General features: G+C 37.6%; 1 protein-coding gene across 1 annotated transcript in view; it reads left to right on the top strand.

The window, feature by feature from the left end:
* The window catches only part of BRD7 (bromodomain containing 7), a 16,513-nt gene extending 1,323 nt beyond the window's left edge, over positions 1–15,190 (top strand). Inside the window, exons 2-17 of the mRNA XM_009320348.1 lie at positions 304–512; positions 1,289–1,418; positions 1,927–1,984; positions 3,615–3,759; positions 5,118–5,228; positions 5,496–5,680; positions 6,579–6,702; positions 7,353–7,428; positions 8,358–8,465; positions 9,051–9,183; positions 10,122–10,233; positions 11,389–11,445; positions 12,314–12,425; positions 12,577–12,720; positions 13,796–13,939; positions 14,923–15,190. Of these exons, the coding sequence (XP_009318623.1) occupies positions 304–512; positions 1,289–1,418; positions 1,927–1,984; positions 3,615–3,759; positions 5,118–5,228; positions 5,496–5,680; positions 6,579–6,702; positions 7,353–7,428; positions 8,358–8,465; positions 9,051–9,183; positions 10,122–10,233; positions 11,389–11,445; positions 12,314–12,425; positions 12,577–12,720; positions 13,796–13,939; positions 14,923–14,987 (1,913 nt within the window). The 3' untranslated portion in view covers positions 14,988–15,190. The remainder of the gene's footprint in view (positions 1–303; positions 513–1,288; positions 1,419–1,926; positions 1,985–3,614; positions 3,760–5,117; positions 5,229–5,495; positions 5,681–6,578; positions 6,703–7,352; positions 7,429–8,357; positions 8,466–9,050; positions 9,184–10,121; positions 10,234–11,388; positions 11,446–12,313; positions 12,426–12,576; positions 12,721–13,795; positions 13,940–14,922) is intronic.
* Positions 15,191–16,762: the final 1,572 nt, after the last annotated feature.

The following is a 16,762-nucleotide window of genomic DNA, read 5'->3' as shown; positions in this document are numbered from 1 at the left end:
GTGCGGTTTGAAAACTTGGGGGCGAAGCTGAGGCCGTGTGGGGAGCGGGGGCGGGGAGAGCGGCCCTCGCGCCCCCGGTGAGCCCGGGGCAGGGAGGCTGCGGATTGGCGTCAGGGCTCGGCCCGGCGGCTCTGCTGCTGTTCGGGGGAGAAGCAGAATCAGCTGCGGGGTCTGGAAGGAAAACGAGATCTGGTTGAGTGACGGCCTGTGAGGCAGCGGGGAGCTTGTGCTGTGTTACTCGGGGTGAGTATGAGAGCATGTTTTCTGCGGTACTCACACGGCTTACTTCTCTGCTGTTTTAAGAATATGTAGAAAAGCCACTGAAGCTGGTGCTGAAAGTTGGAGGAAGTGAGGTTGCTGAACTCTCTACTGGAAATGCAGGACTTGATTCCAGCCTGTACGAAGACAAATCTGAACACGAAAAACACAAGGATAGAAAAAGGAAAAAGAGAAAGAAAGGAGAAAAACAAGTTCCTGGAGAAGAAAAGGAGAAAAGAAAGAGAAAAGTTAAGGTATGTATTCATGCTAGTGCATTTAGCAAAAAAAATGCTTCAACTTTCTCTAGTCTTCACATCAAAAGGTGAGCAGGTATGACTGTAACTTGTATCCTTAAACTGGAATACATTCAAACTCAGTATGCTAGTTTTGCCGATTCCTTTTCTCCAGGTACTTTTATTAGAAAAAGATGAGTGAAGTCATCTGAAATTTCTCATCTTTCAAAAAAATTGGCGAGTATAAGAGCACAGAAAATTAGAAAGCAGGGGAAAATTCTGTGTCTAAATAAATCCATTTATATAAAACAGAATGAAGACTTTACAAGTTCTTAATTAAAAAGAAGAAAAAATATATTTTCCTCTCAGGGTTCTTAATGTGGTAAGTAATTATAACACATCTATTTGAAGTATTATGGGTACCTCTAATTTTAAATTTCCTGACTATTTATTACTAGTTTTTTGAAAACCTTCAAAAATCATCTTAGGGGCTTCGCTGAAGATGATTCTCTGTGCTGAGAATAGTGCAGACTCGTTCCTGTCATGCTATAAGTGGCTCTCTGTCACATTTTTAAAAAAAATAATTCTGTGCTACGTTGCATTGTATAGCTGAATTACTTCATTGTCCAGCAGATGGAGTCAGTACATAAAAAATACAAGGTTTTTAAAAACTTAAAAACTATTGTTTTTCTTAAACTATGTGAGGTTGTTTTGAAAAATCCAGAGAGCATTATGTACAGTAATAATGCTGGGTTTGCAGGTTCTCTAAGTTTCTATAACAATCTTTCTCTTTCTAGGAGGATAAAAAGAAACGAGATCGAGACCATGCAGACAGTGAGGGAGAACAGGAAATTAAATGTCAGACCCCTGTCAGGTTGGAATTGCCATCAGAGAAACCATTGACAAGTACTTTATCAAAACAGGAAGGTAGGAGGAAAAAAAAAGACATTTCTTTTGCCAATTCCAGTTTTCCTTAACTGACTCACATTTTATTGTTCTTTGTTTCTATAGCAAGTGACTTGACATTTTTTGCCATCTCAGTGTTTTTCCCCATCTCATACAAAAAATTGAAATTATGTTACTGTATACTTCTTTTGCAGAATGGTACCTGGTACCTTTGTCAGAGTAAGCAGAACATTAAGTAAGGCCAATGAGAAAGGTAGATCCCCTATGGGTCGCTTAGGGACATGGTTTAGTGGACATGGTGGTGTTGGGTTGATGGTTGGACTCGATGATCTTAGAGGTCTCTTCCAACCTTAATGATTCTATGATTCTATATATGTTGTGGATTTTGTCACTGTATTCTTTTCATTTATGATGAATTTTCAAGTTGCATCAGTTTTGTTTAGTTGATTTCTGATATCTTGGAAGTTTAGTACCTCGTGCAGTCAGTTCTGTCTCACACCCTTTCTCTCCCCACTTCTTTTTGGTCTAGAGGTGGAGCAGACACCGCTTCAGGAAGCTCTGAATCAACTCATGAGACAGCTGCAGAGGTAAATGTGCTACAGGCTTTCAGAGCTATGAAATGAAAATATAACATACGTTAAGGGAAGAGGCATATAAAAATTCGAGTGAAAATATTATTGCCAAATACATTGCTAAAAGGACTATTTTAGGAATTTAAGTACTAGTTTAAGAATGCATAGCTACAACTTCTCCTCAGCTTAGGCTTCTTGTAAACACCTCCTGTTTGAAGTTTAAAGTACTCTTAAAAAAACTTTCAAAAATAGGACAATTTTCCAATAATGTGATGTTTTCTATTTAAGAACCTTTTTTAAGAGAGGCACAAGAGTTCGGAATGAACTTGCCAAAACTTCTGTTACATTGAGTTCTCCTATTTTTAGCCTTATTTACTATAAAAAGGAAGTACACACTTGAAAACTTAAACCATGTTCTCTTACTGTCTTATTAACCAAATGTCTTTTGATTAAAACAATCAGATTTGCAGAATTTGCAGTTCTTTCAAGTAGTCTGTGGTTTAAGATATTCTTTCTTGATTTAAAGTATTAAGAATATCTGTGTCTTGTATGAGAGTGGTTGAAAGATCTTTGCCTTTACCTGTCTCACCAGATTAAGCTTTAAACTCTGTTCACGAGTTTTCTCTTAACCTTAAATTTTCAAGACCTTGGTGTCAGTTTCAAGAAACTAACAACCAACTATCAAAAAGCGTGTGTCTTTGGTTACCTTTCCATGCATACAGAAAGAAGCAGCCACTTTTGGTTTTGAATCCTGTCTCTCAGTTGGAAGCTATTGTGCAAGTGTTCCACAGGTGTTGCAGAGTATCTGCGCTGAGTGCTTCTGCAGTATGTATAGCAAAATGCTTTTCACTGTTCTGTAGCAACTTGGAGTAGAAATCCGTAAGTCATAAGTAAGCCTCAGGAAAAAGGCCTGAAATGCCAAGGGTTTCACCAATGTGTGTAGTATCAACACTGGCATAGGAGGCCAGTCTCGTGCTACAGAGTTTAGTGAAAAGCAAAAAACCAGTGGTTCTGGAGGAAAGATTCTTGCCAGCTTATCAACTAAGCCTGATCCTAAGGAGAAAACACCAACCAACTGTATTTGATCTTAATGCTATGAGAAGCACCCAGGAACATCAGTGTATGTCACAGATCATCGAAAGTCTTAGAAAATGTTAATGTAAAAACCTATTAACATTACGTAACCTGAAAATTAACATAATCGTAAATACACAGGTTCTATCACAAGTTTTAGCAACAAGCTTTCCCTTCTGTTAATTTCAGAGTAAGTGATGAATGACAGGTATACATGCTTATGACATTTGTTCCCTTTATTTCTCAGTGACTTAATTATTATAAAGCCACTTTTCGAAAAGCCCAAACCTAAAAAAAAGGGTGTGGGTTTGTGGGTTTTTTTTAATCTTTATCAAAATGTAGAACTAACTTCTAAAATATGTTTTTAGCACTTTTTTGGTATATGGGTTTGCATGTGGGATCTTTTCAACCTTCAAAAGTGAAAGATTGTGCTGACACAAGCCATTTCTAGCTTTCAAAATGTTTTTGATTCCTTTTCAGCTTAGTCCTTTCCTTTCTATTTAATTCCAAGCTCAATATGTTCTTTGTTATAAGTTGAAACATAGAAAACTGTCTTTTCATTTCTTAACAGAAAAGATCCAAGTTCATTCTTTTCATTTCCTGTGACTGACTTTATTGCCCCTGGCTATTCCATGATCATTAAAAACCCAATGGATTTTAGTACCATGAAAGAGAAGATCAAGAACAATGGGTACCAGTCCATAGAAGAATTAAAGGTAATTCTGTAAATTTTATTTTGACTACAGAGATGTGTTATGCTCAATTGACTTGAACTCCAGTATTTTACGAGAATGTGAAGATGCCAAAAGAACCAGTACTTCTGCCTGAAGAAATGTTTCTTGTTGAATTTTTGTGAGCAAGTAAGTTCTGGAAATGAAAGAAGTATGTAAATATGCATCTCAAAAAGATGCGGATGGTTTCAGGTTTTATGCAGGATTAAATAGAACCTGCCAGTTTGTCCTTCAGCATGTCATTTTAGATCTTTAAATAAGAATGAAAATGTTAGCATTTCTGTCAGACTGCTCTCTTTTTTTTTAATGTATTGCATCTCAAAAAACAAGGAGTTTGGTGAATTTATTGGCTTTGCCTGTCTGTTACTACTTTGTCATTTGCCTCCTGTCACCTCCGTGCTAGCCAGGCTTATCTAGTCATGTAGATCCACAACTAGTGAAGGCAAGATGAGCTCAGTCCTGTTGGCAGCAACCACTTAACCCTGTGCTGTAGTGTGTCTAGTGGATTCAAGGGCCTGTTTTGAAGGCCCCTAGAGCTTTTAAAAGGCGTGGGGGTTTGTTTTGTTTTTTTTTCTTCAGCAGAAATATTCTCTAGTTCTTTACTGGGCTAGATGAGGACCCGAGAAGTGTAATTATCAGTTGAATTTAGGCAGATGTTAGTTAATAGTATTGGCTGTATTTTCTTGCACATTCTTCTTTAGAGCTCCAAAACGTAAGAAGAATATTCCCTGCTGTTTCAGCTGTTTCTGGTTAGTTTTTAATTTTAACTTTTCATCTTTGTAAATAGCTGAGAAGATGATAAAACATACCTACCTGTAGAGGCTCTGCAATGAGTATAGAAATGAAGTTTCTAGCTCAGTCATTCAAGAAATGAACTTCAAACAAGGATACATTTCTTTTCTTCATTGTAACTGAAACTTTGGCATATTCCTTATGATGATTTAACTTTGAATTGCAGCTTTTCTGTTATTAAAGTTAGTTTTATTGTCTTTTTTATGTTTCTTCACTTTGTTTTTCTTTTAGTGACTACTGATTGGTCAGGGAAGTGGGTAATTTTAGCTAAGACGACTTCCACTAAAACTTTAAGAACTACAAACAACACTGAACACTTAAGAATACTTTCAGGATGTTTATTGGGGTGCTGGTTTTGAGACCTGAATCCAATTTACATACTTATTTCTGGTTAAATTTTTAATTAAATAGATTTCTTAAATTCATTAATTAAAAAAGTTCCTTGAAGTTCTTTTTCCCTGAAGCTCAAGACACTGCGTTTGCAACAAGATTTTAATACAGTATACTATAAAATTTTAACTTTCATTCCAAAATTATTAATGTCTGTACAGGATAACTTCAAACTGATGTGTACTAATGCAATGATTTACAACAAACCAGACACCATTTACTACAAAGCTGCAAAAAAACTGCTGCACTCAGGGATGAAGATACTTAGCCAGGTAATAGAAAATACAAACCAAAATATTACAAAATATGCTTCTTCCTTTTTAACCCCTCTTTCATTCCACTTTTCTTACAGGGATCTCATGAAAATTAATAAAAACTTGCTTAATATTTGTCAAATGCTTGCATATTAGAATTTAGATAGTACATTGTTTTAAAGCTCATGCTTTAAAAGAAAGAACTGAAATAAAATCATCCTCTATGGGTAGCTTAGGAAAAGATTCATTTGAAGTAGCAAATAAAAGTATCCTGATATTTTTTAGGAGAGAATTCAGAGCCTGAAACAAAGTATAGAATTCATGGCTGACCTGCAGAAGACAAGGAAGCAGAAGGACAAGATGGAACTGCAGCAAACTGGGGAAGATGAAAATGGTCCTGGGAAAGACAAAGGAGAACCTGTGGATGGTGACACCAAAGCGTTCAAAACACCTAGCAAAGAACACAAAAAGTGAAGTATTATCTCAATAACAATTACAGGATACACCCTTTACATGCTACTGAAACAAGATGACTTTTAGGGACCAGTGGATGTGGGTTTCTCTCTTTCTGGTACTGCATATACAGTAAGACTTCTTCATCTCAAGGGAGCAACATTTATATCAAGCATCCTCATATACCAAAAATAAATAAGTTTAGAAGCTTGTATGATACCATCTTTTTTTTCTAATGTAGGTAACCCTGTACTGCTCATCAACTCCATTCCTTCAATTATTTTCTATTTTAGTGTCTATTTCACTAGGTGGTACTGTTTTGGAGAAAGCTTGCAAACATGACCTTTTAAACATTTTGGTACAAATAACTATAACCAATTTCAAGTACCAGGTTTTTTTTTGGCGTAGTAGTTGTATTTGAAACATGTAAATGCATAGCTACAGAACATATACTTCCTGAAATATCTTTTAATATCTAGAAATACCCCTTTCAATGTTCTGAAATATTAGTGACTTGATTTTCACAGATTTGAAAATACAGTTACTAAAACTCAGAGTATCTAATATTTTATTTTACCAAAAATATCCTTGTTAGTTCTGTGGGAGTGATGACATAAAATCTGGCAACATGCTAAACTAGGAGATCAGTATGGCTGAAGTAAGCTAATCAGAGAGACCTTTACAGTTACTAACACTAAAAAGACATTGGCTGATATAAATCTTTGTCACATATTTTCCCCAGCTATATTAAATACAGTCATATTAAATGGCGCTTTTTTGTTAGTTGTTTTGTCTACAGAAACAGTTTGCAAAAACAACTTCTTCACTGTATCCTTTCGTGATATTTAGCCAATTGGTGTCTGTTAAAACTATCTGTTAAAGCTGGTAACTAAGTTGCGTGGGTTTTATTCACAGGAAGGACAAAGATCTACTTGAAGACAAATTACGAAACAATAGCTTGGAAAGGGAACAAGAGCAGATTGATCGTATTGTTAGAGAATCTGGAGGAAAGTTAACAAGACGACTTGCAAACAGCCAGGTAAATCTTTGTGTATTGGGTAACTCCTTTCACTTTTTCATAAACAAGGCTTACTTAGCATCTTATGTCAGTTGAAACTCCAGGTGTGCCTTTACTGCAGTTTACACCATTTTACACGACTGATCACCTGTGTAACATCATCAGGTTAAAAAAAGGCATATCAGTTGAATGTGAGCTGAATTTCATCAGCAGAGCAAGTTCAGCTTAAATTTTCAGAAATTTTAGGTAAAGTAGTAGAAAAGGATGAATAGTAGGAACCTCAAGAAAGTATCTCAAATCTGACCTGCAAAAAACCCCATAGTTCTGAAACAGCCACATATCTGATCAAGGGTTATTAATGTTACAGGAGAAGGAACCCAGTTTGGTAATACTGGGCCCATTTAATTTTCCACATGAATTACATACTTCATTTCTTAGTCTCTGCAGAAACATTAATATTGATCATGATTTCTTAACTCCTTGTGCTATACCAATAATAACTTTATCTACTGTAAAAAAGTTAGAGCAGTGCTTACTTCTGAATCTGACTGATCTTTCCAAATCCCTTTCTGATTCCTACGGATAGGACAGTTTCATTAGATGTTTTTATTAGTTTAAGGACTCTGAATTTCAACTAATATATAAGTTAAAATAGTCTGATCTTATTTCAGTGTGAATTTGAAAGAAGAAAACCAGATGGTACAACAACTCTGGGCCTTCTTAATCCAGTCGACCTTACTGCAGGAGGTAAGTTGGCGTGGTTCAGGTAACAAGCCACTCTCACCTACCTGGTCTGCTGTTTTTTTGCTGGGGCAGATCAGCAAATGCTGGCCAAGAACCTAATGCTTCTTCACAGTCTGATAAAGACCTGGATTTAAAAAGCTGCAGCTGAGGGAGCACGTAGGTGGGGGCCAATTGTGGCTGTTAGGAGCAGCTGGAGGGAGCCCTTAGTGGCTGTTGCTTCCCCTTTTTGCATTAGGTGTTCGTGGGAGCTGCAAGAGAAAGCTTTTGCCATTGGAGAAGAGACTACCTGCCCTATGCTTGGGCTCATTTAATTCCTGGACTCCCCTGAAGTCTGGTCCATGTACCGAGCGCGGTCTCTGCTGACCCAAAAGGTCACAGATGTTCCAGAATTGGCCACTGGCAGCTGTCTGCGTCCCAAATCATTTTGTCATGTCAGTGCCATCTATGTAGCGCCACTAGCTGAAAGAGTGCAGGTGCTTGACTATTTAGCTGCCAGCTCATTACAGAACTGAACTGACTAGGTCTAGAACAGACAGAAACCAAGCTGAAAACTTGACTTCTTCCTTCCCCCTCTTTGTGCAGTAGGAAACGTCAGCAAGAATAAAGTGTGGTCTTTCACATTAAGAATCGGATCCTCTTTAATGATGCAGCCTATGTTGGGGGAGGACAGGAAGGAGGAAGACAATAGTGAAAATTTAATATTTAGCTTAAATCTTCGTACTTAACTAGTATTACCACTTACTTGGTCTAGATTCATGTTTAAGACTACACATGGTCTTTAGTATGAAGCATTTGGAGAGGAAAACACTTTGAGAGTTGTATCCTGTTTATTCTGAAGTTTCTGGCTACAAATACTAAATGAGTTTGGGCATCTCGCTATGTCGCTTAACTATGCCTTGATTATTTCTGTATTTTGATACATCCTATTGTAGAACCAGGTTACTGCCCTGTAAAGCTGGGTATGACAGCAGGAAGACTTCAATCGGGAGTTAATACATTACAAGGGTTCAAAGAAGATAAAAGAAACAAGGTTACTCCAGGCAAGTGCTATTTTTTTTTTTTTAATATAAATCCTGTGCCTCACATAAAATATGTTGATCTCATTACTAGCACACAAATAGTTTGGAACTAGGTTTTTTTTAATGATAAAGCACATTATTGCATGTATCTATCACATGACTAAACAGCACATCACAAAGTCTAGCTTAATTTACATGTACAAAAGGGGAGACTTGTTTAATAAAATGTTCACTTACATTGAGAAGAGGAACTATACCAGTCAGGTAAAGGGTTTTGCTAGCTTTGAAAGAGCATAGTGGGGAGCCTGAGAACCTGTTACCGGCACCAGACTGAGTTTTCATATTGTGTTAAGGCATACAGTATTATGCCTTATTACATTTATTATTATTACAGTAATAAAACATTTGTAATTAAAAATGCATTTGGTGTAGATGTTACTAAAGGATGTCACAGTGTGAACAGATGGTATTCTCTGAAAGTTTGTTTTCACCATGAGAAGCATGTTCCTAAAAGTTTCTTTTTGGGGATTGATTTACAACCCCTTCTCATTTTTATCCAATACACGCATATCGGAGGTAATAATTAGTACTGTTGTTATTCATTAGTGACATACTTGAATTACGGACCCTATAGTTCCTATGCTCCAACATACGATTCTACATTTGCCAACATAAGCAAAGAAGATTCTGACTTAATCTATTCAACATACGGGGAAGACTCTAATCAAGGATCCTTCAGGTAATCGAACAACTAGGATGCGTGTTACGGCTTTCATGTACAGAAGCAGTTATGTGCAATGCTCTGCAGTATGGGCTGTGTTTTTGCTGTTGAACGACATCGCTACTGTCTTTATAGCCTACTGGGTTTTGTTTGTTTGTTTTAAGAAACAAATACTTTAAGAGAATTCTCCTGTAAAGTGAAATTAGCCAAGATTGAAGGATTTTGACGCCACTGATAGGTAGGAACACACAGTCTAAAATGTTAAGTATATTTATGACTAACCCTGAAGGACTTGTGCTCAAAGCCAGAAAAATGTTGAGTGGTACAAATGCTTACACAAACCGGAGTTTTTAACATTAATGAACTTAATTACTGCCTTGAGTGAGACGCATCTTTGTTAATGTCAAATACCGAGCAAACGACTGTGGTCATAGTGGGAGAGCTGAGTCCAGGGTCCAGAGATAGCGATTCCCAATTTCATTCTTAAATAGCGTGTATACTGCTTGACTTTCATATTATTTACTGCAGTAATAATAATTAATTCTCATTCATAGTTGTTCTTATTCTTGATTATAAAAACTTCAGAGTTAAAGTCCTTTTATGAGAATCTCAAAAATAGAATACACAGTGGTATAAATTCATATGAAATGTGGGAATACTTAAGTACAGTGCAAACATTAAGTGCCTGTGCAAGTTTGCTTTCAGTTTGATGCAGCTGCCTGAGGCAGTATACTTCTCCTAGCTTTTCAAGTTTTGTTAGGAATCTGAGTGGGTTCCTCAGCTACAAAAGGCATGGATAATTAAACTAAAGCAAGCCGTTTAGGTCAAGTTCTGTGCTACTTTTTGTGTTTTCTATGCTGAACACATGTATATATATTGGTTTGACTTGACATAACTTTCTTCCATTGAATGTTTGCTATGAAAGTTGTTACCTTAACTATCTTTTGATCTTTTAGTATTCATGAGTTTTTGATGAAATCACAGGATTATCCTTTCTTAATGGCTGATAGTTTGCTTGATGTTCTAACTAAAGGAGGACATTCTAGAGCTCTCAGAGAACTAGAAATGGTAAGAGTGGATTTGTGAACTGTCCGGTCTTTGGTTTTAGCACACAAGCTATAAAGCTAGAGAAAGATGATGCTGGTCCTACTGCTGGGCTCCCTTTTAATTGGTAAAATTTGAAAGTGAAGACTCATCTTTGTCTCCAGTGGATGGATTTTCTGGAAAGGGATTATTCTGGCTTGTTAATTAGTGAAACGTGAAAATTAACAAAATATTCTAGATAGAGACAGTCACATATTCTTTCTCTGTCTATTCTCCCACTCCCATTAGCACTAGCTCCTGTTCCGTTTAGTAAGAAAATATCAATAAGTGGTTGTTTAGAAATGAGGTGATCGTGAACGGGCTGTCTTGTTTCCATGAAAAGTTTAGTTCAGGAGAACTAGTAACTAGTTTTTCCCTTTACTTGGTGCAGTGCTTTTAAACTCAGATATGTGCTATGTAAAAGTACTAAACAGCTACTCTTCAAATTCTTAGGAGATTTCAGCACCTGTAATTGCCAAACATGACTGGAATCAAAGGGGCTGATTTGACGATCTTAATGTAATTGACAGTCCAAGGATTAGTTGAGAATCACCACAAGAGAGTTCCTGTTAACTAAAAGTCTTGATTTGAGTTTCACATGAACGTAAACTATTGAAATAAACAGGTCATAGCCTTTTACTAATGGGTCGAATATTAGCTAGATTAATACTAGAAACAGTTCACGGATCAAAGATGAACCTTTGCTTAGCGTTACTAGTTTAGCTCTCCTCCAGTACCCAGTAGTGACGCTGACTTACAGGGTTCAACCACCACTCTCGCAAGTGTTAAGAGAAACACAGTTATGTATAGAAACAGCATACATTTCAGCCTCTAATAATTGTCCTTCCTTTTCTTCCTGCCCCCCAGTAAATAATCTGAGGTGACATCACTGGGAAAAAGCATGTGGGCTTTGCAAAGAGCAATAGAATGTGTGCTGTAAAAATGTACTTCAGTAAACATTAATAGCTGAAGAAAGCCCTCTAAAAACCAGCTACTTTGTAACTTGGTTTACAGAGGAGGCTCATTATGACATTGTAGATTTACCTCACTTTAAAAATACTGCATTTTGTAAGGTTTTACTTTGAACTTAAAGAAAAGATTAATTTTAATGCCTTCTTTAAAAATCCTTTCTCTGTCCAGCCGTTGGAGGAAGCTGAAGGCCCACATGAAAGAATTGATGCAATAAAAGATGTAAAGGTAAATTTTTTTCTATATCAATTAACTACTTCAACCAACCTGTCTAACCCCACAGTTATAAAAGTGCCTACAACTGTAAGGCCCAGGCAGCTACACTGGGACTTTGACGAGCTGTAAATATGCACTGTGTGAATGGGGACAACGGCACGCTATTTTGTAGGCATTTGGAGAGTAAGAATCTCCAAAAAAGTTAGGTCTTAAACAAGGCTATAGGTCAAGAGAACTGGAAGAAAATGCTTCTGTACTTTTGTTTGTGATTGTTTAACCGTGTGTTAGATCTTCTGGTTAGCAGCTATAGTTCTTTTATTCCTATCTTAATCTGATCGGTTTAACATGAACTTGTAAAACATCAAAGTTATCTTTGAGAAGTTTTCTCAAATACCTTGTGCCCCTACAGGCCTATGATATCTCTGTAAAATCATTCCACCCAAACTTTGTTCAATGAGAAGCAGCATAGCGGTAGTTCTAGGGAAAGGGCTGCTCTCCTGAAGCCTTCGTCAGCAGCCAGTTCCCAGGTTGGTTTTGAATTTTGGCCTCGGATCTTAGATAAACTTTAGGTGAGCTCAAGGCATTTGTTTTTAATTGGGATGCTGGTCTTAAGTTACTACACAGTTTGTGAGTGCCCCCAGTGTCTTTGGCAGATGCTATTTTCTATTTGAGTATGAAAGAATAGTAAACTGAGTAACTGTGGAACAGCAAAAGCTTCACAGGGTGTCTTTTCAGCTTTCCCTCTATATGTTCACTTTTTTTGTACAACAGACTAATTTTAACTAACTGTGTTCTGACTTTCCCCAAACAATTTTGTTGTTTCAAGGCTGATCTAAATATTATCTAAATGATTACTTGCTACCCTTTTTTTTTTTTTAAGATTTTGGAAATTGATATTGCTGCCAGGTTGGACTCTGCTAATAACGACAGACTTACAGCACTAAAAGCAGTTACAAACTTTGGCATGCCTATAGAAGAGTTTGATTCTGAGGGTGAGTTTTCTTGCTACTTGCACTTCTGATCCGTCTGTAACTGTTTCAGTTTCTCAATCCCTTCGCGTAGTCAGCCTTACCATATTTTATATCATAATGTAAGTAAATGTACTCTCTTACTAGTTAGGACTTGCTTTTCTGCATTAAACAGAGGCTGAAATCTTCCAGAGGAAACTTGATGAAACAACAAAGCTTCTGAGAGAACTCCAGGATGCTCAAAATGAACGACTAAGTACAAAACCACCCCCTAATATGATTTGTCTTCTGGGTCCATCTTACAGAGAGATGCACTTGGGTAAATACACTTTTTCTGATCACTCTTGCAGAACTGATCAAGTCCCAACTTGTATCAGCTCCAAGAAGGACAAAGGTTTAACAGTTATAGTGCAGACTACGTGCCCTGTTAGGCCTAGAAGATGAACTTTTTTTGTATGTAAAGCCAGATGAAAGTTTTGAACCATAATTACAAGTATTTCCTCTTTACTTTCTCCGTGCCGTGGGGCACATGGCAGCCAAATGCCTCTAACGCCATGATTTTCGAACAGGGGTTGCTCACGTGTTACCAAGTTCTTACTGTAAGGCTAGCTTCATTCCAGGTTTGATCTAGTTATCAGTCTATTTTATTATACCAATAAATACCAATCATTCATTTTTTAATTATTTGAGCAAAGCTGCTTGTCTCACAGGTCAGTTATACAGCCTGTGTTAATGGCAACCTTCTAAGAGAGGACTGTGTGCAGAGGGTGTCTGTTTTGCAAGTAAAACTGACTCGTGCAATGTCAGCTACAGCAGATGTGGTCTAAAATAACCCCCTCAACTGTGGCAAGATAAATTCCCCATTATTGGAGAAATATTACCAAGCTGGTATTATACGAAGTCTAAACCAGATCAAATATTTTGAGTTTAACATTAAGTACTTACAGCTTCCTTCTTGAAGGAAAACCACATTGGTAGCAACACGAACGGTCTCTCTAGTTTATACACAAAACTAAATGCTGAATCCTGAAAGCCAGATATTCCTATCGCGCACGCAACTGCTGTGTGGGTGCCACCGGAGCTCTCCCCGCTGCTGTATTAGCGTGACCCAAGCGTCATTAGCTCACTCTCTAACTTTCGGTGTTTCTTGATGGCAGCAAGCCTTGGTCAGCAGCCATTTCATTCCTCCTATTCTTCTTAACCGTCTCTTTTATAGTTTCCAGTATGCCTTGCACAATTGCCCACAGTACAACAAAACTCTTCTGTTGCAGAAATGTTATTTAACATAGTTCTATTTGTACTTAAATAATTAAACTGTTTACAGGGTGAAAGGCTCATTTCAGGGATTTTGTGTGTACATACAGCATATAAATACATCCACTTATCTGTTCTAGCGGAGAGAGTAACCAATAACCTGAAAGAACTTGCACAACAAGTGACTCCAGGTGACATTGTTAGCACATATGGAATCCGGAAAGCAATGGGAATTTCAGTTCCTTTACCTGATACAGAAGAGAGCTGGGTCGATTTGACAGAGGGTGAGTATACAAAAACGTGTTGTAGCATCTGTTCAACTGCAACAAAACCACATCTGCAAGTCATTAGACTGCCTCGTGGTAGAACTTGCAGTACCTTAGTTCCAACTTTCAGTTCTTCTCCCCTTTTTAAAATTCTGTTTCTAATGGAAAGTTGCTGTGTTTGGTCTCAGTCCAAAATTAATCTTTTGGATGTATGGAACTTTGGTTCAACTACATAAAGGAGCTATTTTAGCATTCATCTTACAGCAATGCCAAATTTTAAAGCTTGGCAATCTATTCAATTTTAGTTTTTCCATTTAGCATGAAGTTACAAGAGAAGAGTTAGAATTCCTCACTTGCTAAAACGAGGACATCACGCTTCCTTCTTCTCCGAGCTGTTGGCTGTGCGCTCCTTTTGCTTAATTTGGCCAGCTGTAGTGCTTTGTAAGTTGACAGCATCAGTTCAGCTCAACTCATCCAGCCAAAAGTAACTACTGGTTTTGCTGGATTAAGGAGTCAGGTCAGTGGAAAAATGTAAGTGCCAGAACCAGATCTCCCCCGCATGGCACACAAACGCTAAAAGCATACCCAGCGTTTGCGTTAGTCCCCAATTTTTAAGGAAGGTAAGAATTTCCTTTCAAGAAATGTAATTCACACAACAAACTTAGTCTGTGGTTTATAAAAAATTTCATTAAATAACACCTTAACTGAAAAGAGCAGGATTACTTCAGGAACTTACTTATCTGTTTGAGGAAACCGCTCAAGAAATCTCAATTTCAAAATTATTGAGCAATTTCTTTTTCACAGCACTGTACAAGACGAGAGAGGCTATGTAACAGAACCAGCTGAAACAGTATTTTGTTGGACTGTTCTAGAACAGACAGCTAACACAGGACTATCTGCACAGATAGCAAATGACTTTAGGAGTACTCTATCGTAGATGCGTTTCTCTCATTTAAAAGTTATATATGCTAATTGACCTGGTATCTGTTGTAAACTTTCAGACTTTCAAGAACCTAAAAAGACTGTCGCCATCCCTGAAAATGAGTGTGGTCCGCTTGCAGTCTGAAGCTCTGGTTAAGTTTACAGCTGTTCGTTTGATTCTATTTAAGAACCAGATAAACTTCCTTCAGGTGCATTCACGGAGGTTGTGTATATTGTGTGTTAAACTACTCTTGTTTATTAAATTTTGGAATTGATGCCATTTGAAATCGAGTGGTTTGTATTAGGGTTACTTCTGCTACATAAATGCATTAAATTATTCTTTTTGCATTCCTTATTATTTTAAAAGCTCCTCTGCAGCATTTGAGTTCTCCTAGACTGTTGAGTGTCTGGAAGAGTCAAAGCGTAAGTGAAAGTGTGCCTACATATACGGTGCAGGGACTCAACCAAACATTTCGAAAAGCAATGTATAGAGACTGTTTCTGAATCTCGTCGGGGCAAAAATCATTAGTACCTGAACATGCAAGTTTCCCTTTTTAAAATTACTGTGCAACTCTTACGATCGTGAGGCAGAGAAATAAACTTTTTTAAAAAAACTGATGCAGCCTGATGAATTAACAAAAGATCAGCTTTGTGAGACTTTGAACGTGGATGAATCTCCTTGGAGAAACAATGCCATCTGCTCATAGTATTCTAACACTTGAGGGCAGGCTTAGAAACATACCATGACGATAAGGTGAGACTAACAAACCCATTTGTTGCCGGTAAGTAAAAATACCACATCAATATAGTACAGTCAACTCTGAGACACTTGCATAGACAATTATTCTTATTACTTGGAGGTATTACTAAACACTGTCTGGATAACGATTTTAGGCTTGCTTATCAGGAAGGAGAGCACAGTTAGAAAACTCCTAGCATTAAAAGTCAATTCCCTATTCACCAAAACCGCAGACTGACAATACAGCTTTCAGGCACAGGGGAGAATTCAAGCACCTTTGCAGTATTACACACAGAGCCAGTGACTCTTGTACAAGTAGGCTTTTCCCTACGCGCACACACTCACGCACTGCTATACGTAAGGATGCCTGTGGTGGAACCTAAGTAAGTATTCTTAAGTGTTGCTCCTTTTTACCCCATGGTTCCAGTATAACCCTGGACTCAAACAGGAGTGACGTGCAGTGTTTCAGTTCCATGTGATGAGCAATCGCTAATGTGCACAGTGGCATGGAACTGAGCTAAGAGGTAACTTAAAGGCAAAGCATAATCATGAATTCCACCCTCCATCCCCAGTCTTATGGCCAGCATCATCATCACATTCCCTCCCTTCCTCCTCTCTAAAAATGGCTGCAGAAGTGTTTATTTGTTTTTAAACTTTCACAATTCTTAAAATGCTTTCCAAAAAGGTTGAACTGTCAACCTGGATTTTTCTCCCGCAGTTGTCACAGAATAGTTCCTAATAAAGTCACCACTCGAATTTTTTCACAGTTCTAGGTAATTGCAGCTGAAATACTACTCCAGGGTGTGAATTTTTCCGTTAGTATTTAAAGTCATTTTCATGCTCCAAGAGAAGCCAAGATGCACCACAACCGTGCCGGCCAAATCATTACTGGCTCACTCTATAGCACCTCATTGCCCCCCACTTACCTTTCATACAGCGCAGTAGGTGGCCACAGATGACAGAAACCTGAGTACTGAAATCACGCTTTAGCTGTTGAATGCAAGTATGTCACTCTACATACTTTCCACTTACACAAATTTTTTAAAAAATACACATTCCGAGTTTACTTTAGGAGTAAAACCAATCCCATTAACCCTATAGAGGTGTAAGTAGTACACCTCCTTCTCATGGGAATCTTCAAAGTAACTGCAAAACCAAACAAGTTTCAGGAAGTTTTTTTA

Source organism: Pygoscelis adeliae, unplaced genomic scaffold (assembly GCF_000699105.1).
Source record: "Pygoscelis adeliae isolate BGI_AS28 unplaced genomic scaffold, ASM69910v1 Scaffold62, whole genome shotgun sequence".
Lineage (NCBI taxonomy): Eukaryota > Metazoa > Chordata > Aves > Sphenisciformes > Spheniscidae > Pygoscelis > Pygoscelis adeliae.
Note: the sequence above shows the minus strand (reverse complement) of the source record. Positions and strands in the feature narration are given on the sequence as shown.